Source organism: Dermacentor albipictus, chromosome 5 (assembly GCF_038994185.2).
Source record: "Dermacentor albipictus isolate Rhodes 1998 colony chromosome 5, USDA_Dalb.pri_finalv2, whole genome shotgun sequence".
Classification (NCBI taxonomy): domain Eukaryota; kingdom Metazoa; phylum Arthropoda; class Arachnida; order Ixodida; family Ixodidae; genus Dermacentor; species Dermacentor albipictus.
The window spans coordinates 102,074,459-102,098,455 of record NC_091825.1 but is presented as its reverse complement, the minus strand read 5'-3'; the positions used below and the strand labels follow the sequence as shown (position 1 = coordinate 102,098,455).

General features: G+C 47.5%; 1 protein-coding gene across 3 annotated transcripts in view; it reads right to left on the bottom strand.

Annotated features, from left to right (window-relative positions):
* Positions 1–23,997, bottom strand: part of LOC135905949 (cadherin-like and PC-esterase domain-containing protein 1) — a 209,867-nt gene that overhangs the window by 23,286 nt on the left and 162,584 nt on the right. For all 3 annotated transcript variants that reach the window (XM_065437093.2, XM_065437094.2, XM_070538646.1), the window contains 3 exons: positions 23,566–23,670; positions 16,208–16,314; positions 15,102–15,224 (listed from right to left, as the gene is read on the bottom strand). In XM_065437093.2, coding sequence (XP_065293165.1) covers positions 15,102–15,224; positions 16,208–16,314; positions 23,566–23,670 — 335 coding nt within the window. The remainder of the gene's footprint in view (positions 1–15,101; positions 15,225–16,207; positions 16,315–23,565; positions 23,671–23,997) is intronic.

The following is a 23,997-nucleotide window of genomic DNA, read 5'->3' as shown; positions in this document are numbered from 1 at the left end:
ACAAGTGCCCAGCCACGCAGCAACGCACATGAACAGTACGTAAGCAACACAAGTGAACAACGCATAAGGGAAATTACGCCCAAGAAGGTGCACACAAACACGACCTCGTTGACCACATTGATTGCAGTAATGTACTCATAGACATGATTTCACTTAGCCGCATCAAAAACCAGACCCACAGGATGAATGTGGAAATATCAGCGGCCACCGTGATGAACAAGAAAGCAACACTTGCCGTGCGTGCGTGTGCGCGCGCGCACTTCCCCTTTGCTTTTTTCGTTTCTATTTCAATGCATGTATGTTTTCCAAACAAATAATGGATGTACTGGTTCCCACTTCCCATGACCGCTAAGCAAGCTCCAAGGAAATAGATCATGTGGCTGGAACTCCCATCCAGAAATAGCAACTATGCGTGCAACACGGGCAGGAATAGTCGTCGAACTCGCGAAGAAGAGAGGTACGACATTTCTTTTTCCTCGGAAATCGAAAGGAAAGCCGCGCAGTGAAAGCAACGAGAGAAAACTGGAGTCAGGCCCGGCCAAAATGCTGGCGTTCTATCTCCCCGAAGTTGTGTACACGGGAACGAGCAAACGAACGAATAGGGCCTTGCGCATGAATTATGCATGGCAGCGAACCTGAGCCTTCAAGAGGCAAACACGAAAGCAAGTACGAGCGCCGGTCGGTCGGCCTCCACTTTCTCTGCGTAATGATTTCTTCGTCCGGCATTTTACGAATCTCATATAAATAGTTGATGAGCCTAAATGGGAGATCGACGCGGGACCACGTACGTGCTCCGGGTCGAACCAGGTATGCAACACTGAAGCTGCGCCCCTGCGCACCAAATCTTATACTTGTCGGTTTTTCTGAAGAACTCGCACTGCTGGCTGCTTTGTCGATACGCTTGCTCTGATCTGGCCACATCGAGGGCTACAAGAGGCGCGTGCGAGGACTGGAACAACACGATTGCGAAAGCGGTCGAACAGGTCCGTAGCGCTGGACCCGCAGAGTGATTAGCGTAACCATTCGCTTCCAACAATCGCGCTTTTGCGGTGTTTGGTGAAAAGAAGTCGATAAAAGAATTGGTTCGTTAGCTGGTGACGAAACCTGACGGCACCCCGAAGTTACGACGTCGAGACGTACGTCGCAAAACGATTACTACGCATGTTTGGACGCATGGCTTGAAATTGCAGAGGTTCAAAGAACTTTCAAGTTTTTAATTTTTTTTTTTACAAAGGCTGCGATGCTGCCAGCATTGAGTGGATCACTGCAAAAATGCTTCCCTGACGCTCTTCAACTGCCATGTTTACTTTCAAATCATTGTTACGGTTTTTTGGTGACTGTCCACTCCAGCTTCAATGTATTAAAACCAAGCTTTGGAATGGTTCATCATTCCTACCTGGCATTCAGCTCTTAGACGCCCGTTTCTGTGGCGAGCGACGGTGCCGTTCCCCGGCGTCCTCTCAACCGAACGGACGAGCACAGCAAGATTATGAAAGAGTAAACACAGAGCGCGCATGAAAAACGGCGATAACGAAGAGAGCGCGAGGAGAAACGCGGAGAAGGAGGGTATGATGAAAGCATGAGAAGAAAAGCGTAGTGCCGTGCACGGCGGGATTTGGGGCGACGATGTTTACTAGATGGCGCCAGAGTAATGTGCCTCGTCTGTATATGGAAATAAAGCGCTACATTAGCGGAGGTCTGTCTGCGGCGGCTGCTGTGAATTAGCGAATTAGCGAAGCAGACGCGCCACACTTCGCTCCGTTTGCTATGTTCCGCGCGAGACAGCTTGTTCGCCCCAGCCAATATATCGCGAAATGAAAACACGTATACAGCTAGTTTCAAATTTCCCATTGGGAGTATCGTAATCGTCGGTGAATTTCTTATCTCGGTCATTTTTTTTTTGCTTACTTGCTTGCAGGAACCGGTCGCCAGTGCAAGACAGAGAGAGAGAGAAAGGCAAGGGAGAACATTCAATCGACGCCACAGGTTCGCGCGGTGTGGTTTCTCCGATATAGCTATCTTCGCGTATACACTGTTCACGCGAACTTTATTTCGCGGTCATATACCCACCCTATTACGCAACTAAATACAGCACATTATATTCCAAGGACTGCGCCCAGGCTACACCTTAATATGGCATCTTTAAAGCTTATTGAGCAGACAGTAAATGATGATTAGTGTTAAAACGTTTCTTTTATAATTTTGTTTATGTGGTTCAATCACTCCAGTTTATGCCGGCAAGGTGTTGCTGAACAGCAATGTATATTTCAAAATCACATGGGTCGGCTCATTTAGCTAGAAAAGGCGGCAAGATAGTAGCGTGAAAGGGCCGGATGTCCTAGTACTGAACCTTCTTTTCTGGCGTGCCATTCCTTTTTTTTTTCTTTTTGACATCGGACTGTTGTGCTGTAGACACCCATTTCTTGAGACCGCTATACTTACGGTCGCCTCGAGTGGACCTCTCGGTTTTGGAATCGTAAGGCTTGTAATAACCGAGGCCATTTTACGATATCGTTAGTCTTGGCACGGCGCAGCGAACAGGCAAGCGTGATCGTGCTCACCGGCACTGCATTGCATCGCGGACGACCGGAAAAGAAAGCCGCTGAAGAGCGGTGACAGTGATAGACGATCGTAGGCTCAGCTACCGGCGCCTGATGTGCTATCATCATTTAAGGTTTACAGAGCAGCTGCGCTTCTTCTTGACGACGTTTTTTATGCCAAGATTTCTTTCCTTCTCAATCTCATTTTCATGTCACAAGCTCAGCTACAGGCGCCTGACGCGCTTTCACGATTTAGGAAACTAGTTACGGCCAAACTACAAGTAGTACGCTTGCCGGCGCGCGATAGCTGGCGCCCGCGCGCCTACGCATGCGCAGATGGCGCGGGACAGATCGCACGCGTCGAAGCGCGGCGGGATCACAAATATCTCCAGACAAATATCGATGTTCTGATTTCCTAACAAAAATACGAAACGATGTCTGCCAACGCCCCCCTTAGTTCAAACCGCCATTCCTCGCGAGGCGCGACGGACGCAAAGCACGCGCCAGCAAGCGAACGTGTAGTTAGGCCTTTACAACACAACTGCGCTTCTTTCTTACCATTTCGTTCATGCCGAACTTTAGTTTCTTTTACGCTTTCATACAACGCTGTATACTAAATGCACCGCCACTGTAGTTGCACTTTATCACAAGCAAGAACATTTTCGGTTTAGAAATAGCCCACTGAACAGTGTTACTGCCAAGAAGGTTGAAACCAAGATTGCTGGAGTGGAGCTGATGTCTCAGAAGTGAAGCCGGACCATCGTCATCTTAACATAGGCACGAAAAAAACGTTAGTTGAATAGAGGGCACAAAGCGTTTTCTTCCCAGCCGCGGAGCGAACCGACGAGGTCGCCGTCACGCATCGCGTGGCGGCCATCCGGCCTTCCTGACGAACCCATGAATTAGCTCCCCACTCTGAAGAATAAGGTTTCTCTCTCTCTCCCGCTTCGGGAAATTTAGGACGGTTACTATTTTGGCGTAACGATATCGTTCAACGTCTTTCTTTCTGTCACTGGTTTTAGAATAAAACCTAAACGTCTTGTCAAATTCTGTGGCAAATCATGATATCAAAAGATAACTAAAAGTGACATTTTAGCCAGAATCAACGAGCTTTTATTTTCCAATTAGCCTAGCAGTTACAATAACTGACTAAAAGGAAGTGAGCTCTGAACATATTTCAGCTCTCGCGGCCTTCTTTCGCAGTAGAAGTATAGGTAAACTTTGGCTTCACCTGCGCTGGTAGGAAACTGTGGAGGCTGCCACTCCAGAAACGTTTTTTAACACGAAAGTGTTTTATGCCGGGGTCCACCATCAACTTCCTGTAACGGATGTGACGTTGGCGCGAAAGAGTAAACTATGATCTCTCTTGACAGGGACGACGCTACCATGTAAGAGCGGTGAAGCAAAGTACTGCATCATGGCACTAACGAGTGCGAACAGTGAGCGCGTCGGTAGTCTCAGCGTAGCGGAGGCTCGAACACGGTGTAGCCTGGTGTAGGCGGCGTAGGCATTCTGCTGAGGTGACGACGCAACTCCGCACATGACTCGTCTTTCGCGTTCGATTAGCCTATGACGCCTATAGTCGCCTACGGAATGCAGCTTCGACATGCATCAGTAGTGCGTACACGCCGCTTACAGCTTCGCTTGCGATGGCACCAACTAGGAAAACTGCTGCGCTGAGCAGCGCATAAAGGCAACGACGTCGACGGACGAATCTCGCTTTGGTCCGGCGAGAGACACGCCGACGTGAAGCAGAACGCCTTCGACCTTTCGCGTCGCACGCTGCGAACTCTGCCACTCGCATTCCTGAAGCTGAGCGCGTCGCAAGTCAAGGAGGAGGAGGCAAAGGAGAGGAAAGACAGGGAGGTTAGCCAGTGTAAGTACCGGCTGGCTACCCTGTGCTTGGGAAAGGGGTAAAGGGAATAAAAGGAGAAAGAAGGAGAAAAGGAAAAAAAATAAAAAGAAAAAAATTCACACAGTAACGCGAAACTACGCTCTACAACGTTCAAAGGCGGTCGCACAATTCACATGTCCTTAAAAACTTCAACAAAGCCCTTAAGGCCTTGAATGCCGAAGCCCGTCTGGACCAATGTCCTAGAGCTTTTTCCTCTGTAAAGGGGCGATTGTCCAGTTTTGCGAGAGTGGTCACGAGCACTGTTCTTCGCACTGCGTAACGGGGACAGTCACAAAGGAGGTGTTCAATCGTCTCCTCGCAGCCGCAGGTGTCACAAGTAGGGCTGTCGGCCATTCCAATTCGGAATGAATATGAGTTCGTGAATGCCACGCCGAGCCACAGGCGGCACAGAAGTGTTGCTTCCGCTCGTGGCAACCCTGGTGGTAGGCGGAGTTGCAGACGTGGATCCAATTTGTGGAGACGTGCGTTCGTGAATTCACTGGTGTTCCACAGATTCTGTGTAAGCTCACGGGCGAGGGAGCGAAGACTTGTTGCTGCATCTGTTCTTGACAGCGGTATGGGTATAATCTGGGCGCCATCATGAGCCGACCGGGCAGCGTCATCCGCACTGTCATTTCCTGAAATTCCACAGTGACCCGGTATCCACTGGTAGATGATGTTGTGTCCCTTGTTGATTGCGTGATGGTGGAGTAGTCGGATGTCTGCGACTAGTTGCTCATTTGGTCCATGGTTGAAAGGGGACATCAGACACTGAAGAGCTGCCTTTGAGTCACATAAGATGGACCATGAATGTGATGATTTCTGAGCAATGAACTCCAGAGCAGCACGGATAGCTGCGAGTTCTGCAGCCGTCGATGATGTAATGTGAGATGTCTTGAACTTGAGGGTGACGCACTCTGTGGGAATCACCACTGCTCCAGCTGAACTATTAGAGGATACAGAACCGTCTGTGTAAACATGGATGCGTCCTCTGTGCTGTTCATGTAGCATTGAAAGCACGGTTTGTCTGAGGGCAAAAGTTGACATCTCTGTTTTCCTTTTGATACCGGGAATAACAAGAAGAGCCTGGAGTGGATGGAGGCACCACAGCGGTTGAGATGGTCGTGCTGCAGGCGTGAAGTTTGATGGTAAAATTCCATGGTTGGCAGCAATAATCTTGCTAAGCGCTGAACGAGGTCGAGCGGCAGGAAGGGAGGCGAGATGATGCGATGGAAGTCGGGCGAAGTGCCTGATATGCATCCTTAAAGTGTCGACTTGAAGATACGTGTTGATGGGGTGGTCATGCGCGATGGCTATTGTTGCTGCCGTGGACGCACATCTGGGAAGACCAAGGCAAATTCGCAGAGCTTGAGCTTGTACAGATTGGAGGGCACGGAGGTTGGTCTTGCCGGTCCCACCCAGTACAGGTAAGCTATAGCGCAGGAGACCTAGGAACAGTGCGTTATAGAGTTGGAGCATCGCACTCACAGACGCACCCCATGACTTTCCCGCAAGAAATCTGAGCACGTGGGTTATCATGACTAATTTCCTTTTTAGGTAGGAGATATGAGGACTCCAGGAAAGGTCTCGGTCCATTATCACTCCTAGAAAGCGGTGCGTCTTCTCGTAGGCAATGGGCTGTCCATTAATTCTGATAACGTATGGTTTCATTGCTTTACGCGTGAAAGCGACTATAGAGCACTTCTCGCAGGACAGCTCCAGACCTCGTGCTCGAAGATAACCTGATGTTAGTGTGGCCACTTTTTGAAGTCTGGCGCGCACCTGAGGACGCGTCGCTCCTGATGACCAAATGCATATATCGTCTGCATAGATCGACACATGGACGGATTCCGGAAGGGTATGAACCAGGTCGATGAGCACCAGGTTAAATAGAGTGGGGCTCAAGACTCCGCCTTGTGGTACGCCTCGGTAGGTGTTGCGTTGTGATGACGCATCGTCCTCTGTTTGCACAAAGAATGACCTGTCCTTCAAGAAGCTGGATATCCACCGAAAAACAAGGCCGCCCAGGCCGACATCACCCAAGGCGTCCAGGATGGCTTGATGGGTTACGTTGTCATATGCGCCTTTAACATCTAGGAACATCGCCGCTGACAGTCTCCTGTGGCTTTTTTCGTGCTGAACAGACGAGACAAGATCTATGACGTTGTCTATAGAAGAGCGTCCGCGTCGAAAGCCTGCCATAGCGTCAGGATATAACTTGTAATGTTCTAGATACCACTCTAGACGCGTCAGCACCATCCTCTCCATCACCTTTCCTAGACAACTGGCCAGAGCAATGGGACGATAAGACGCCACGTCTAGGGGTGATTTACCTGGCTTGAGCAAAGGCACAAGGCGGCTGGACTTCCATGCAGCTGGAACTTCGCCTTGACGCCATGAATTATTGTACACGTCTAGAAGTGCATGCCGGGCTGTGTGACCAAGGTTTCCAAGAGCTGCGTATGTCACCCCGTCAGGCCTAGGTGATGAGGAACGTCTGCACGCTGCCAACGCCGCCTGCAACTCCTCGATGGAAAACAGATTGTCCATACGAGAATCCCGCGAGACTGGAACATCACGGAGATCACGTGTAGCGAACGATGGCGGTAGACCAGCGACCTTGAAACAGAAGTCGTCCGCTACGTCGATCTCCATGCGACCTTGGTAGAGAGCCAGGCATTTGAAAGGGTGGCGTTGTTGCGGTGATGTTTGAAGACCACGCACTGTTCTCCATATATGTGACAGGGGTTTATGCGGATCAAGGGTATCACAGAAGGTTTTCCATCTTAGAGACTGCAGGGAGTTGATCCGACGCTGGATCTTCTTCTGTATGCGTCTCGCCTCCCTTAGGTCGTAGATGGACTTGGTGCGCCTGTACCTTCTTTCCGCGCGACGGCGGATTGCTCGAAGCCGCTCCAATTCTGCTTCGAATTCAGAAAATTTAGGAATAGGCCTAAAAGATCTTGTGGCTTCTTGAGCAGCGGCATTAATTAGCTTCTCGATGTTGCCAGGCAGACAGTCCCGGATCTCTTGGCAATTCTTCTCCATGAGCGACGTGTATTTAGGCCAGTCGATGTGATGAAGAACTGTAGTAGAGTGTGACTTGCGTATGCCGTCGATTTTAACATACGTTGGAACGTGGTCACTACCATGCGTTTCGTTGTCCGTGAACCATTTCACACTGGCACTGAGGCATCTTGAAACAAAAGTCAAGCCCAGGCAGCTGCTGTATGTCAATCCCCGCAGAAAGGTTGGACTGCCATCATTTAGGCAGCAGAGCTCATGGTCCGACGCGAAGGATAGTACACGTCTTCCTCGACAGTCCATCTTTAAGCTTCCCCATAGCGGATGATGCGCATTGAAGTCGCCGGTAATAACCCATGGTCCAGGTGTCGCTGTTAAAATTCCATCTAGTCTTGAGCTGTCAAATCGACTCGAAGGTGAAATGTAGGCACCTATGAGCGTGAATGCGACGTTCTTGCATTTTACAGTCAAACACACATATTGATTGTTGTCATCAGGTGGCACTGGGTGTAAAACATATGTGAAATCGCATCTGATATAAACGATGACTTTGCTGCAGTCGGTACAGGTGGCAGACATGAAAGCTTCATATCCTGACAGGCGGATGGCGCTCTCAACGTTTGGCTCACAAATGACAATTATTGGAAATTTGTTCTTAAAAACAAACGGACGAAAGTCCGAAATGCGCGATTTAATGCCTCTGACATTCCATTGGAAGATAGACGCTTCTTTGACCTCTTTAAGGAACGAATGTAGAGGAGCAGCCATGGTACTTCTCAAGACCGGAAAGTACCGGATACAGGGCATCCAGTATTTGAAGTGCGCCTCGAGCTGCCGGAGTGTGTATGGCAGTCAGTAGTGCTCGTAGCGTGTTCATAAGGGCCCTTATCATGGTGACAACTTGTTTGTCGTTGTCTTGGTTGCCAGAAGGTGAAGCGTGATTCGGCGAGCGTACTACATCTTGTCGCTCCGCTGGTGGATCTAGCCGTGGCAATGGCGGCCACTCGTCGCTTGAGGCAAAGATATTGGAGACTTTCTGCTGAGGAATGTCATTGCTGCTATTGCTAGTTGTATGCGGAAGTTTCTGGACTGTCAGTGGACGCGGTGCATCCTTAGCAATAGCAGTGGGTTTCCTAGATCTCCGGCGACGTGAACGTCGACGTCGCACCTTAGCGGCAGCCTCCCTGTGCGAGGAACCATCCCTGACCATTTGCCTCAAGACTTTCGCCTCATTTTTCACATGTGGGCAATTCTTCGAAGTTGCATCGTGAGAGCCCTGACAATTGGCGCACTTTTTGTTTTCTGCACGACAGGCGTCGGAGCTGTGCGACTCAGAGCACCGTGAGCACACGGCAGCGTTTGTGCAAACCGCACTAACGTGCCCTATCCTTTGACATTTCCTGCACTGAAGCGGCTTTGGCACAAAAGGCCGTACAATGTGTCGGAAGTGACCGACCTTGACGTGGGACGGTAGGCTGTCTCCTTTGATAGTTAACTTGACACACTGCGAGCATCCCAGGCGACGAGCTTGCAATATGGCAATTTCCTCTGTCGCCGGCTTGATGAGTATATGCAGGTCAGCATCGCTTATGGAATTATCTACGTCATACACAACGCCGGCCGTAGAGTCATGATGGTCTTGTTTATAGCAGCGTACGTTGATGCTATCAATGTCTAGGGCGCTGCGGTTTGTGACATCTATAGCGAGGATGTTCTTACGGGCGTTGATCCTTATATCTTTGATCTGACCCGGAACGAGTGCCTCGAGCGATACAGATGTGGCTTGGCGGTTGATCCGGTTTAGATTGTCGCTAGCAGCCACAGGCACATATAAAATGGTGAGGTCTGATGGCTTTCGCGTCGGGATCACAGTTGCCTTACTTGTGGAAGGGGACGTCCTGACGAGTCTTCTCTTTGCTTTGTGCTTCGCTACGGGCACGAAATCGCTGTCATCCGAGGTTTCATCACTGGTCCCTGAGTAGATCACAGTGTCCTCGCTGTCGGTGTCACTCGGGCGACTAGACCGCTTTCGCGGTGCGGTCGCTGTTGACGTAGACGGACCAGGAACCTCTCCAGGCGACTCCACGTCCATCACCGTAGTTAAGGGAGTGGCGTCTCCCACAAAGTAGCTTCAATTTCTCAGAGACGAAAAGGCAGCGTTCCACACAGGACACTTCGTCGTCGTCTTCTCGTCGCAAGTCAACATTGCTGCCCAAGACACTAGGAAGCCGGACCAAAATGCCCGTACCTTCACCGAAGTGACTCGGCAGCCGGACGCAGTTCGCGAACAGGACGCCTCGCGACAAGGAAACCTGTAACATGGTTGCCGACACCGTCGGTGACTAGGAGTTCACGAAGCAAACATGCAACAGCTCCTGTGAAGACAAGTTTCACTTTCAGGTTCTACTGACTCCTATGAAAGAGGGATTAACCATATTTTACAGCGAAGCTCTACATGGCTAGGTTATGAAAATTTTTGCGTCCACGTCTATCGAGTTGCATCGACAGAGAAAAGAATTACCACCCCTTTCAGTCCGTTAAGATGGTCGAACAACGAAGCTGTGTTAGCTACAGCGAGTGTTACACCATGCAAGTCAAGGAAGGAGGAGGAAAGAGAAAAGTAGAAGGCAGGGAGTATTCCGCAAGCAGTCTATGTTGTAAATCTTTTGTTTCACATTTCTTTCACCTCACTTTCGCTTTTGCGGTAGGCAGACTCTTCCTCAGGATTACGCACTACTCGTTGTCTTCCCATAGTTGTGGCTGGGATGGAATCTGCGGAACCACTAATCCAAAGCTCCGTATATTGGGCGCAAGGCTAATCACTGGAGATGCGGGCACTGCAATCGTTTTGACGATTAGTTGGATCGATTTGACGATGGATGTGGCTGCCGGCACTTCTTGCTGGCGCAGAAAGTGCCGCGTTTCAATCGTTGGGCACTGTTCTTTGGCCGGAAACCGCCAGCTTAACATTTCTTTCGCGGCAGGGTGGAACCAATCGTCGGTAAATTCCATTTCGGCTCGATCGCCGAAATTGCACCATGTGACAACCGTACAAGATTATCTAATAAGATAGCATTCTCATAGGGGGAAAGGGGTCACTCCAACACCTTTGCCCCTCTTGAACTCTTCTTTTCCTCTCCGGCTAGGTCACGTGGCCCCTTTTTAGCGAAGCCCGACAACAACGGCACAGGGTCCGCATAAACAGTTTTGCTGTAATAAAACGTCGTATTCTGCCCACCAACTGCTGTGCCTCGTTTTCTTCTGACGTAGTCATCGCCCAGGCGACGTTATCAGCAGTTGCACTTTGGACTTGCTATGGGCATTACGCCCGTAGTTCGCTCTGAAGTAGAAGAACGTGTCCTCAAAGACCGCCGACGTGAACAACGCGAATGGGCGCGAAAGCGACGGGAAGCCGCTGCCACCGAACGCGCAGCGGCCGGCGCGTACAGTAAGTACAGTACCGTCAGTTGGAAAACGCAAGGCGTCGACGTGGCTAACATCCATCGGCATGTGTCCTCGGGGCGACGAAGAAGTTCGAGCAGGAGTTTATGGGCAACCCGTGAGGCGTCACTTGTGTGGTGTGTGATCGACTGTGGTTTGACCTGACCACCATCGAAGGCGTGCGTGATTAACAACAGCGTGAATGCGCGGCGGTGGCGTTGCGGCAGTGTGTGCACTCGGGGTCCTGACGGGCACAACGATTGCGCTTGGCGTCCGCGTCCCGCTCCTCGTCGGTCGTATTCGCCGGCTGTCGCCGCACATGTTCTCGCTGCTTCTAGCGCCAAAAGACTACACGGGCCTTCTGTACTTTGTCGGTGTATCACAGCGACCACAAACCTATGGTTACTGTGGTAACATATCAGAGAAAATAAAAGACGATACCAACCACGAAGTTACGTGTTTGTGTCTTTATTCAATCAATACAGCAACTATGTAAATCAATATATTTACCACAGTAGTCATCCCAATACACCTTCGCTCGGTTTGATAAATTGATAGCTGCGCTGGCGCCGGAGCGTGAGTCGTTAGCAAGGAATCCAGCTGCATAGGCGCGCGCTGGCGCCACGTGGGCAACCAATCAGAGCCATTTCGCTTTCGCCGAGGAGGGAAAGGGCAGGGAAGGGTTGCGCACGCGCTGCGCCAGCTCCGTTTCTGTTCAGTTCAGTCTCGGAAAACGGATGGGACCGCCACGCGTTGTGCGTTCCCCCGAGGAACGGGCACCGTTCGACGTTCGACGACTGGCTGCGAGAACTCGCCCGTGATATGGCTTGCCATCGGCGTGCCGATCCAGCCGTTAGAACCACCCGAGCCCAGGCAATCCGACAGCAACGAGAAGATCCCGAGCTGAGGGAGTTGGGGGCCGAAGCAATCTGGCACCGTTACCTATGGGTCACTTAACCATGACGAAAGTCAGATGCACGCAGGACAAGCTTCGCTTACCCCCATTTTCCGGTAGGGGAAGGGCTGGCAATTTTTTTTAAGTATCCCGTAACTTTCTCATCGCGCATTTCTCATGGAGCCAAGGTTTAACAAAACTGCAACACGGTCGATCGGCGACCGCGAGTTAACGAGGCAAACATGCAACAGCTTCTGTGGAGACACGTTCGACTTTTATGTTCTACCAACTGCTATGAAAGTGGGATCTACCATCTTTTTTTTTTATTGCGATAGCAATTATATGGACACTCCAGGCGCATTCCTGCCATCAGCGTCGCGGTGAGGTTCACGGCGACGCTGATGGCAGGTGACACACAAAGACAGAGCTGTCTTTGTGTGTCTGCTTTTTCCTGCGTCCGTCGTTCAGTCACGCTTACACATTATATCTTTGTTCTGTCTCTATGTGTCTGCTTCTTTCTACGTGCTTGTCCAGTCACGCTTACACAATCTATCATTGTTCTGTCTATTATTCTATCATTGCTAATTCAGCTAGTAAGTGAATGTTTACAAGTTTATAAGGCAGATAAAACTGCTATCCTAACTTTATGCTGTTAACTACTAAGTTGCTATCGCAATCGGTAGTTCGCCGTTCCAGCGGAGCAGCGAATGTATTTTTTTTTATATGTCCTACATCATGTGCGCTACTGACTTCCGATGGAGCCAAAATTTAACAGGTCGCGTAGGGCTGTCTTTTTAACAGAACATAGTACTTTCTCCGATTATTTCTGCGGCATATTACTCAAAATTGCGTAAGATTTCTAGTGATCGCGTTGCACATCAACACCACAAAAAGCTAATTGACGGCAACGTGCAGCTTTTTATTTCATAAACCTGCACATAACAAAAAAAATTAAAACAACATTCAACTAGGCGCTGAACGCTCAATAAGCCCAGGTCGACGACCCGCAGGGTCACGTAGCAGTTGTGCACGGTGTCGTTCACGGACACAACACAAAAACACACACGGGTTAGACACGAAATGCTTCTGAAACGACTTGTTCTCACTGACGTAGGCGAGCGCACGGTCGGTCATTTCTGCCTTCCTGTTATTCTGCCACTCACATAACTTCCTTGCACTCATCGAAGCACGTCCTTGGCTGCCCTGCGACACAGGAGACTCTCGTTGTATTTCTCCCGAAATCTCGGCAGCTACGGGTCTGTATTGGGCCACTATATTCGATACCACGGCTTGTAAACGCTGCTCTAGCGGGCACGATAAAATTTACGTATTTGGCCGAGATGGGTCTCGCGAGCTTCGGCCGTCTTCTTCGCGCGACTGGCGGGTGTTTTGGCGAGGTGAGCTTGACTTGGGTCGGCACTCTCACCGGTTGATCGAGCGCGCACAGCTTCGGTAGGCTTGCTTGAGCATCGACTAGTGTCTAGCGACGCTGCAGCAAGCCGCTGCCACGGACCCCATACACACATTGTGAGACTCGCGCGGCCGGCGGATCTCCGCTCTCCCTGCTTCTCCGACCCAACTCCTAGCATACTCATGATGAAGATGTTGATGATGTTTATTGGCATGCAAAAGGTAGCCTTTGAGATGTGTTTCTGTCGTTCAGAGAGAACCGTCGGTGGGATGTGGATTTAGACGCACCTATGGAGAAAAATCAAATAACGTAATTGGAAACCAAGTTCTTCTTGCGATGCTTTATTTCGCGCCGTAGGTTATCGTGGCATGATGACAGAGCAAAACTCGCTTACTCCTTGCAGCAACACGGCTAGATATGATGGTGTTACTCATAAAGAAACTTGCGGTAGATCCATTGTACTTGTTTATATCAACAATATGTGACATTCTCTCGGAACCTTGAAATTAAGTTTTTACGCAAGGATGCGCATGGCGTGTGCAATTTCCAAGTGCGGGCATAAGAAGCGGTTCGTGTTATTCTCCCACAACACAAGTTTCGTCTCATTTGCCTTCGCGGTAATGCGCATGTACGTGTTCGTCTTCTGCGCCGCGTTTTTAAACATAGCGAATATATTTACCTGCCCGGGAAGACGCGAAGACACACCCCCTCCGCTCCATCGCCGCGACGCGACCCACGTGGCCCAAGCCAACGACAAGGGGAGTGGGAGGGAGTGAGAGGGTTATTTGTGCATAAAATTTTAAGCAGCCAAGCGAATTTGCATAGCCACCATTAACGGAAATGCGGCCGACATGGAGTGAAATCGAGTCGCGATTAGGCCGCAATATGTCGTACTCAGCAGCGTAGCACCGTAACAACTGAGCAACTGCGGTGACTAAACTACGTTGTCGCAGACGATCGAGCCGCCTGCTATGCAAATGCAGAAACAGCAACAATGGAAATGAAAAGGGGGCTTGTCCGTGATTCATAATTATGCCCATGTATAGCAGGGACTCAACACGAGCAGGAGCGTTGGTTGATGTTAGTCTTATGACCCGGCGCTGCGCGAACAACTAAACAATAAGGGCATGCACAATACGAAACAAAACTTAACTAAACAATGACAATATCATAGAATGACCACAACTGTTCGAACTGAGTCTGTGGACGGTTTATTACTTCGCCTTTTCGTTACAGCCTCGCAAAGTTTAGTTTCTAGAACATGCGCAAGGGAACGACGTGGAAAGGCAGATCCCTTGAGCCGATACAGCTTTAATTTCTAGGTTAATCGACGAGCTTCATGTTAGCCGCTGTTACTGATGAACACCGCCTTCTCTTCGCTGACATGAATGGGTACATCCTAAGTACTTTGAAGGAAAGGAGCACCAGGGTATGCTGACCTCTTATCGCACATTCGAGTGGCGCTTTCCGAAAGTACCTGGAAAGGTTCGAAGGTCGTTTAACTGGGAATATAAGCTTTGCCGTCGCATTACGCACGCTTCTATAACTTTAAGAAAGTGGGATAACGCTATTTAATACCTGTGTCTGTAATACAGCTTGATTCTTATATATATATATATATATATATATATATATATATATATATATATATATATATATATATATATATATATATATATATATATATATATATATATATATATATATATATATATATATGTGTGTGTGTGTGTGTGTATGTACGACCATCAGAGTGCCGCAACAGTGCTCTGAAAGAACCAATCAAGTACGTCGTTAAAATCCCGATAGAGCGTGACTCGTGGAGTTTCAAATGGTTGTGTAGTCGTAGACAAAAGTGCTAACGCCTATTAAAGGCCCGGTGGCATGACGACTCACCAAACGTCGCTAGGCTCCGGCTCCAGGTCGGAGTAGTTGTCGTCGGCCACGTGACGGTTGAAGTGCCTCTGCAGCGCCACCACAATCGGGTGCATGTCGGCAGTACCGTGCTGGCTGCCACTCCTGCACAATATGAAAGCGGATTGAACCGAAAGACATTGGTATGGACTGACGTGTGAGGGTAACTACATCACATAGGTCGAACCATAGAAAACTGCCTTCTCAACATTTGCGTAACGCTGCCGAAATCTGTGATGCTTAGCGTCTAGGAAACAAGGACATCTAACAGAGTACACGATGATAAAGCTCTGACGATATTTATTAGGAGCTTTACCGGGTTCGCATCCGTTTTTTTTTTCTGTGGCCTAGAATAAGCATTAAAATTAAAATAAACCAGAATTTAGAGCTTCGAAATAATGTTGCGCTCTCGAACAAACAGTTGCGTTAATTAAGCTGGTACCCAATGGATTTATTACCGCTCTTCGCATTGCTGAAAGCGAGCTACATGTTCAGTTATAAAACCGGTATGTTCTAATTATTATTACGTACGTGTGTCACTGTATTACGAGAAATATACAACAACGGTAACCTTTCGCCTGCGGTGTTACAATTTTCAACACAGCATATGACTTCGTTGGTGTACATGCTCGTCGTTGCTGTATTTTTTTTTTCTCTTAAGCTGCAACAGGCTGATAGCACTACAGCAACTACATACGCACAAAATGCAAATGCAGAACGGTTTGCAAGACGTAACGTAGTGATGGTAGCTTTCAATGTGCATTTAGAAATCGAATCAGTCACGTGGCTTTTTGACAGAGTTTAATGAACCGTTCGAAATCAGCTCTGTCGAGTGTGTTTAATGCCAGAGGGGAGACGCTGGGTGCTGCCACGCCCCCTCCCTCCCCCCCTCACCCCCCCCCCCCCAAGTACACTTCCGAGTCTTCCGAGACATGCCGGCACTTAAGTGCTGAAAGTATTGGGCGTGCAGCAAATCCTCTCTCCCTCCCCTTTTCCTTTTTTTCACACTACCCTGAATCCACCTTTGGTTTAATGTGTTTGTAAAAACTTATATTGCCAAAAGTAAGCTCGTCAGTGCGTACGCCTACCTTTGTATGTCTTCGGTCGCTCCCCCTGCTTCAAGAGTTCCCATGTGAAGCTGTTCTAGCTCGTCGATGAAGGTTTTGTACTGTCCGCTCTTGTACGTTGGATACAGCTGCAATAGTCAGAGCAAGACAAAAGAAGTTGCTTTTCGTGTTCAGTACAGATAAAATGATTCCTAAGAAGTGAACATGTGATAATATTTTTTTTATCAGTCAGGGGAATTAACCTTTTATGTTGTGGAAAACACGCGCATTTATTTTGCAATTATTAGAAAACAGTTCCCATGCTGACAAAGAAGTTCATATGATAATGTCAAGTGACATGAGAGCATTCTCACAATGAAGCACTTTTGAGAATAGCGCGTGGTAAAGAGATATAGAAAAAAATATGTAACTCCCTTTCTGCCGTTTTTGCGGTTGGACAACAATCAATAAGGCACAACACACAAAAGTGCAAGAATCTGGCTGTCTTCACGCGGTTGGTCTAACGCTACGTTCTTTTTCTCACCAATCGCCGCTTATAAGTGCACGTTGACCAATTTGCACATAGCAAGGCACTGATCGGCGTAGGTAGTACGCTTCTCGCTCAAGCCTTTGTTTCTGCAGCGGAGCGGTATTGCGGCGCCATCTACCACGGACCTGTAATTGCCGGTTATGTCTCCGAGATTTGGGTGACTACCTTCAGGCATCTTCCTGCGTTTTTTTCCATGCATACATGGTGTTATGAAGGCAGGATGACACGAACGGGTGCGGACGCTAAGTAAAACCTCTACGTCAAGAACATTTGCTTGATTACACACCATGGAGGGACATATGACGCACAAGAGGCTTCAGACAAGAAAGCCCAAGACCAGGTCGTACATTAAGCCCAACTTGTTACCACAAGTAAAAAAGGAAAAGAAGACAGCCGACAGGAAAAAGGCCATCGATGAGAAAACGAAGTTCCTTGAACGCAATTACTCCCCGAGAAAATTACTCCCTGAGGAAACTACCCCCCGAGAGACGATAGCAGCTGTGCTATTCATCGGTACAATAACGTGCAACGTCATGAGTAACGTGCAACCTAGTGTTTCGCTCGAGTTACGTAAGCAGCGTTGCGAGATCATGTTCTAATGAGGCCGCGCTGTTAAGCGCAGTATATCACGTGGTCAGTAAACGGGAGCATACTGTGCCCTTTTCAATTCTCTTTGCAATTCAGTATTGCCTTAATGCCCTCTACAGCAATTAACGCTAGCTTACAATATATATATATATATATATATATATATATATATATATATATATATATATATATATATATATATATATATATATATATATATATATATATATATATATAAACTAAGCACAACTAATAAGCTTCAGCTGCTGGTGAAGCATCTTCAATGCTGAAGTTAGTAGGGGAAGTTTTTGCTCTAGATCCGGAACTAGAGCGGCCGCTCGCACTTAGCTCTGGCGTTATGTTTCGACGTTCGGGTGCTGTTAAGAGTACGGCTGATCCTACTCTGCGCCGTACGCATCCACGATGGCTGGTTAGTTACTGGGAAAATTTTCGTAGCGTGTCGAGCCATGACGCTATAGATTTACACACTTACGCTTAATACAACGTTCCCCCGGAAACCCGACTTTTTATTCTGTTTGAGTGCTCTTTCTCTCCTCTCTGTCACTTTTCGTCCTTAAACCCTTTCCTCCAACGCAGGGTAGCAAACTGGACGTGCGTGTGGTTAACCGTGCTGCCTTTCGTCTCTCCTGTTCCTCTCTCTCACTGTCTCTTGGCAGCCATGGTTTACCACTTTCATTCACCTCTCTCTCTCTCTCTCTCTCTCTCTCTCTCTCTCTCTCTCTCTCTCTCTCTCTCTCTCTTTCTCTCGTTCGTGTGCGACACTTTTGTATCAAGACGTAACACGGCACTTTGGCAATGCTCTCAAAAGTGTCTGCATTAAGAGCGCCTGAAAGTCTTTACTAAAGAATTTTCCTGTAGCTAGCCTCGCTGTAAACACACACCTCCATTTTCGGCAGCTTACACATTTCTCTCGCTCGCCAACCCTCTCCGCGCCGATCTTGCGCCGTCTCTCGAGGCTAGCTCGCGACAATAGGAAAGAAAACAAAGCGCGCTCAAAGCACCTAAACGACCGCTTTATATCCTATAGAGCGTCGTCTCTGGAGCACAACGACGCCTCTCTCTAGCGCTTCTATCTGGCTTGCGCATTAGCTAGATTGCTAAGCAGCTAAGCGTGAAGCAAAAAAAAAAAGGCGCCGCACCCAGACACGTAGCTTCCCGCACCTCCCCACCTCCTTCTTCTTTCCCCTCAGCTCCTTCCGCTTACTCTTTCCGTAGCCTGAGAGTGGGAGCACCGGAAAAAGGCCGCGGCACTCTTTCCGTTTCCCGTGCTGGCAGTTTCGCCCCAGCGCAAGACTCCCAGTCGCGGCAGCGAAACGCCATCGATACGTGGAGGAAACGGGAAAAAAACGAGCGCACCCTTCTGAAAGAACACTGCGCGGCGCTGGGTGGGATGTTGCGTGTACGGCATACTCTCCGGTCCAAGTGGGCCAGTCTGGTCTCCTTTGTGTTTGTGTGTGCGCCTGCGTTTGCTTTGGAGATAAAGACAACGGAGCCCGCGCGGGGAACGCGAGAGCGCGGGCCTTTGCACGAGGATATGCGTTTCGCGGTAGCTCAGTGCGCGAAGGAATGGCTTTCCCGCGTTTTTATCGTGATTTCTATTCTCACCTTCTGCGCGGTTGGTTGGTTACTTCTCGGTGAAAAAAGGCAACCGATGCCGAGGGATCGGCCGTGATTGGGACGGTACGAAGGTTGAAGAAACAAAAATATTTATGAGAAATAAATAGAAACGAATTTACGTAATAACTGAATATTGAGAAATTAGAAGGTTAACGGATGCACAGATGAAGTTAATGACAGCTAAATGTTGCGGCAAAGAAAAATGTGAATGCTAAAAAAGTTAGCCTGCAATAATTCTAGTCTCACGCAGAGCATAATTTTAGTCTCACAAACCGCATCACGAACGTTCCTATGGCTAAAATCAAGTTCGATAGCCTTGAATGAAATTAACCCTGGAAGAAACAAGTTCAAGCAAAGCTTTCGGAAGGGTTCTCTCAATTTCTATTTTTTTTTCGGACGCTAAAATGCCGAAATACTGAGAATAAATGTACTACAGATTCATGCACTTTCATTCCACAAATGACATAAAAGTGATAGGGCAATTACCGGACCTGTGGAGGCAGATGTTAAATAGTCGGATTTGGCAACGCAGCATCATAAGCGAGACTTCGCACTTTCTAGTGGAGCACCATTAATTTTTCCCAGGAAAATGTAGATGCCAAGTTTGTGTGGAGCTTGCCCTCCTTTCGTTTATGCTACTCTTCCAGCTCATTCCTCGTTATTACTTTACATTATTACGTTATTACTTTACTTGCGTTACTTTACTTTACGTTATTACATTACTTAGTAATTCGTGATCTAAAAGGGCAGGTGGGATAGAAAAGATGATCTTGGATTCCAACTCTTTCGGGACGTCTTATGGCCTCCCAAGTGCAGCTCGCCCAATGTTGTGAAGTTGGAGATACCAGTTCACCTGATGTGCTTTGTGACGTATACGACAGTGTCGACGTGGTTTACGAGGGCATGGCCCCATCGAAAACGCTGGTGTCATTACGACACGTTATAGTACAGGCACTGCTGAATGTGGAGTCTTGCGTTGCTCCACACGTCCAGGTACTTTTTTTATTTAATACAGCACTGACAGCATGCTCTGAAATAACATGTACCTGTCGGCCATGCAGAACAAGTAAAGGCAATTATAAATAAATAAATAAATAAATAAATATATATATATGTATATATATATATATATATATATATATATATATATATATATATATATATATATATATATATATATATATATATATATATATATATATATATATATATATATATATATATATATATATATCTTGCCGTTAAAAAGGTACAGCACATATACCGCGTTTACAAACAGTCGTGACTACTTAGAAGAGCAGCGTAAGAGACTGCCGAATAAGTGTAAGAAAAAAGTTATATTACTCAATAATTAACCTCAACATTAACGCGCAGTAGAACTTTGCGCTACTTCAGGCGTGTTGCTGGGACTGGGTATGATGCTTACCAAATACTTTCCGCACCCTCATGCTTACTACATTATCGCCGCGCACTGCTTCAAACGATTTGCGCGTTGAGGTGCTCGAGTAACTTTTCCCGACTTTGCTCGCCTGCCCATCGCAATGCAACCCATAAGTTCTAAATGACGCGCTGAAGAGCAAGAGCCGGAATTAAGCAATTATCGACAGGGTGCACAACTGCTAACGGCTCTGTTCAAGGACATAAATATGATATTACGGCTCGGCACGCGTTTAGAATCATAAAACTAATGGATAGGTAATTATAAGAACGCATGGTGAGGGAGGAGATTTGCCGTGATGCAACTAGATCTAGAAATTCTGTTCGCTCCCCGACGGTCGTGCGGAGGTCTTCCAAAAAATGCAGGGATATATAGCGCAGCGTACCGACCGGCTCCAATATTACTTTCAGGCCTCAATTTGCCACAAGACGATGTCGAGAAATTGCAGCGCAGTTCTTAAGAAAGAAAAATTGCGAGAAAAGCTAATATGAGAAAACAAAAAAGCTGCGGAACACCAGTACTCCCACGCATCGATCCCCGCCTCCTCCTTTTTCTTAGGGCGGCTCGAAAATCGACCAATTTCTGCGGTCGACGGATAAATACCGCAGGAGAAGGGGGGGGGGGAGTGAAACGTCTTTTCGACTCAGAGGGGAGTCGTTAATAGATTTATTATTTTCTTTAATAAGGCCACAGAAACCGCCGCTGGCGTTGAACGAACGTTGTCGGGTAAAGCGGTACAGAAAAGTAAACGCTTTGCCATGCTTCCAAGTTTGGTCGTCGATAAGTGAAAACTTTCCTTCCTTGCGATTGGTGCAAGAAAAATTTAAAAAATAAAGATAGGTTCACCGGCGGGGCCCTAGGTGCTTGCGGTATAGGTTTAAAAGTACATATGAAAGCTATTTCCGTGTGTTTAATTTCGGTTCTACTTCTTCAAGTCCTCTGTGAGGAACAAAAACAAAATCGCAAACATCCAAAGGCAAGTTCTTTGCATGTTCGCGTCCGATTTCTCTCGTAATCGTCGATGTACTATGCCTGCAATATGTCCGCTGCTTCCGACCTCCTTTATGTATTTTAGCTTATTTGTGTATACGGCAGATATATGCGGAAAGGGCTATTTCAGTGATATTGCAGAGAGAAAAAAAAAGCCTGTTGCGATCTTTTAGCATAAGGCATTCCTCGATCAATACTATCAGCTGGAATACTGCGCGTTAAAACATCATACCATCAAATGCTGGCACACGACAAAGGACAGCGCATAGCCTTCATCCCAGTGTTCATTACATTTTCTATGTATATTGAAAGTTGGCTGCAGCTTTCTTATTAGGCGCTAAACATGCCCGCTTGTAAAAATGCGCGTTAAACCATACACGGAACAACCTTTGCTGCCGCCAGGTCAAACGCGTGATGAACGGATCACTTTGCGATTCATATGTTATTTCTACCAATTTCTCGGAATGTTTGTAAGTTCCATATCCCTCTTTCACATTATATCGATGTTATCTCTGTGTTTCTTGGAATTTCCCTCATTGCTGACAAACATGATTGTATATATAATTTATCGCTTTCTACTCTGTGTGCGAAGTTTAAATCGCATTTCTAAATCGTAAATATACAGCCTAAATGAAATTTTTATCAATTTTTTTAACCGAATAAAGTCATTTCGCATGTTATTCCACGCAAGCAGCTTGCGGAGCATTTAGTAGGTAGTATTTTTCTGACATAAATGCTTCTAAATGAAACAACAGAATCGTTGATATTTTAGCTATAGCATAGTGGATGGAGAAAATTTTAAAAAGTGTGTCGCAATATATACTTGTGTATTTTAACCAACTGATCAAATTATGCTTTCATTGCAAGTAATTTGCTGAGTAAGCAAGGCAGATGAGAGAGGAAAACATTATATTGTCGTTAGTTAGCGTCAGAACTATTAGAAGCTACTGTGGTCATCGTTAGCTACGTTCATCTTTTTAAGCTCCAGTCGCGCTTCCTATTGCCGTTTATATAGATCCTAATGTTGTTGTTGTTTTTTATTTATTATATTGGCCAACAGCATGTGCGCAATGGAAATCGCTGACTGTGCTTACGCTGTTCTACCTTGACGGTCACACATACCGCAGCTGACTCAATTCATTCCCCATCCACTTAGGGTAGCAAACGTACTACACTCCTAAATGTTCGAGAGCTTACTATTACAGGGAAGTCACAGTTAAACTGAATAACAATACAGATTGAAACACAATTTCGCACTCAGAAGATGGAAAGTGCGTACAACGTAGCCTTTAGTCCCGCTGTCACAATAGCTGTCGCTATTGTTCCGTAACATAGCGGTGAAGTGATCTGTGGAGCTTTAAGAACACTATATCCCTTTGCATGCCGATATGTACGGAAGAGTGAAAAAAGAAAAGAGAAAAAAAACTTGGCCAGCGAAATGTAGGACTGTTAAACAGAGCAGATTCCGATTGGGCACCTTGTAGAAGCAACGTGCAATTTCTGATACAGTTACGGAAACCCCGGTCCAGAACATTTAGAAGGAGAAATTCTTGCCTTCTACTAAATGGTATTGCCTAATTACGACTTCGCTACACCAATGGTCTTTCTTTTTTTTTTCACCGTAAGGGCGCAAGAAGTAGTGAGATAGAAAAAATCATCAAGTAGAAAATTATGCCGTTCAACGCACAGAGGCTTCACCGTCGGCTGTTAGGCCCATATTCCAGCATTACGCCACGTCGTTACGCGGCCACCACGGTCGGCAGTCGAACTCGCAACCTCACGCTTCGCCGCAGGACGCAGTGAACCAGTGCATAAAATCGTTGCGGAAGATGGTGAGGAAACTCGTTCAGTCAGTCACGCCAACTGCGGCCGGCTAAACAAACAGGCAAACTCAAGACAGTGGTCGTAAGAGGACGTTCGCAGATCGACGGATCGATTGTGACGGTACTGCATCGCCACGCATCCCCGCAATCCAGGTTTAACTTATGCGACTGTTTGTACGGCTATCCCGACTAATGCTATAGAAAATACTGCGGCCAAGTCCTGATACGCTGCGCGCGAAATACGAGGGAAGATGATGCAATATAATGGCGCGTCTGCAGCACCGCGGTAGAAATAAAACCAGCATATAATGCGTTCCACTAGCCACTGCTACATCCTGGTTATCCACCCCCATTCGTGGTTCTACTTTCTCACCTGCTGAAATCCTCCCGTCTGCATAGACTCCCGTCGCGTATCCATGAGAAAGACCAGGTCTTCACGGCTAAGGCACAGGTCGTGGGAGATCTGGCAGCTGAGACCCTGCGGTGAGCAAAAGGGACACTTCGGTGTAGTACTGAGGATGATGAAATAACGCGCTTTCTTAGCATGGGTATACCCGTTATATCTTACGCAACAAGTACCGAGATGCGTTTGGCGGTTAAGGGAGGAAGTAATGTGCGCCCGTCTGCTAGCCTCGTATGCTGGGTTCGCTCTTGCAAACATCGGCTACTTCTTTACGCACGTAGATATAGTCGCCAAATAATAGGAAAAAAAGAAAAACCCGCATGAAGAAAAGAACGAGGTTAACAGTCAAGCTAAACAGAGCAAACGCTGGTCTTCATGTGAGTTTTGTTCCGAAGTAAGAAA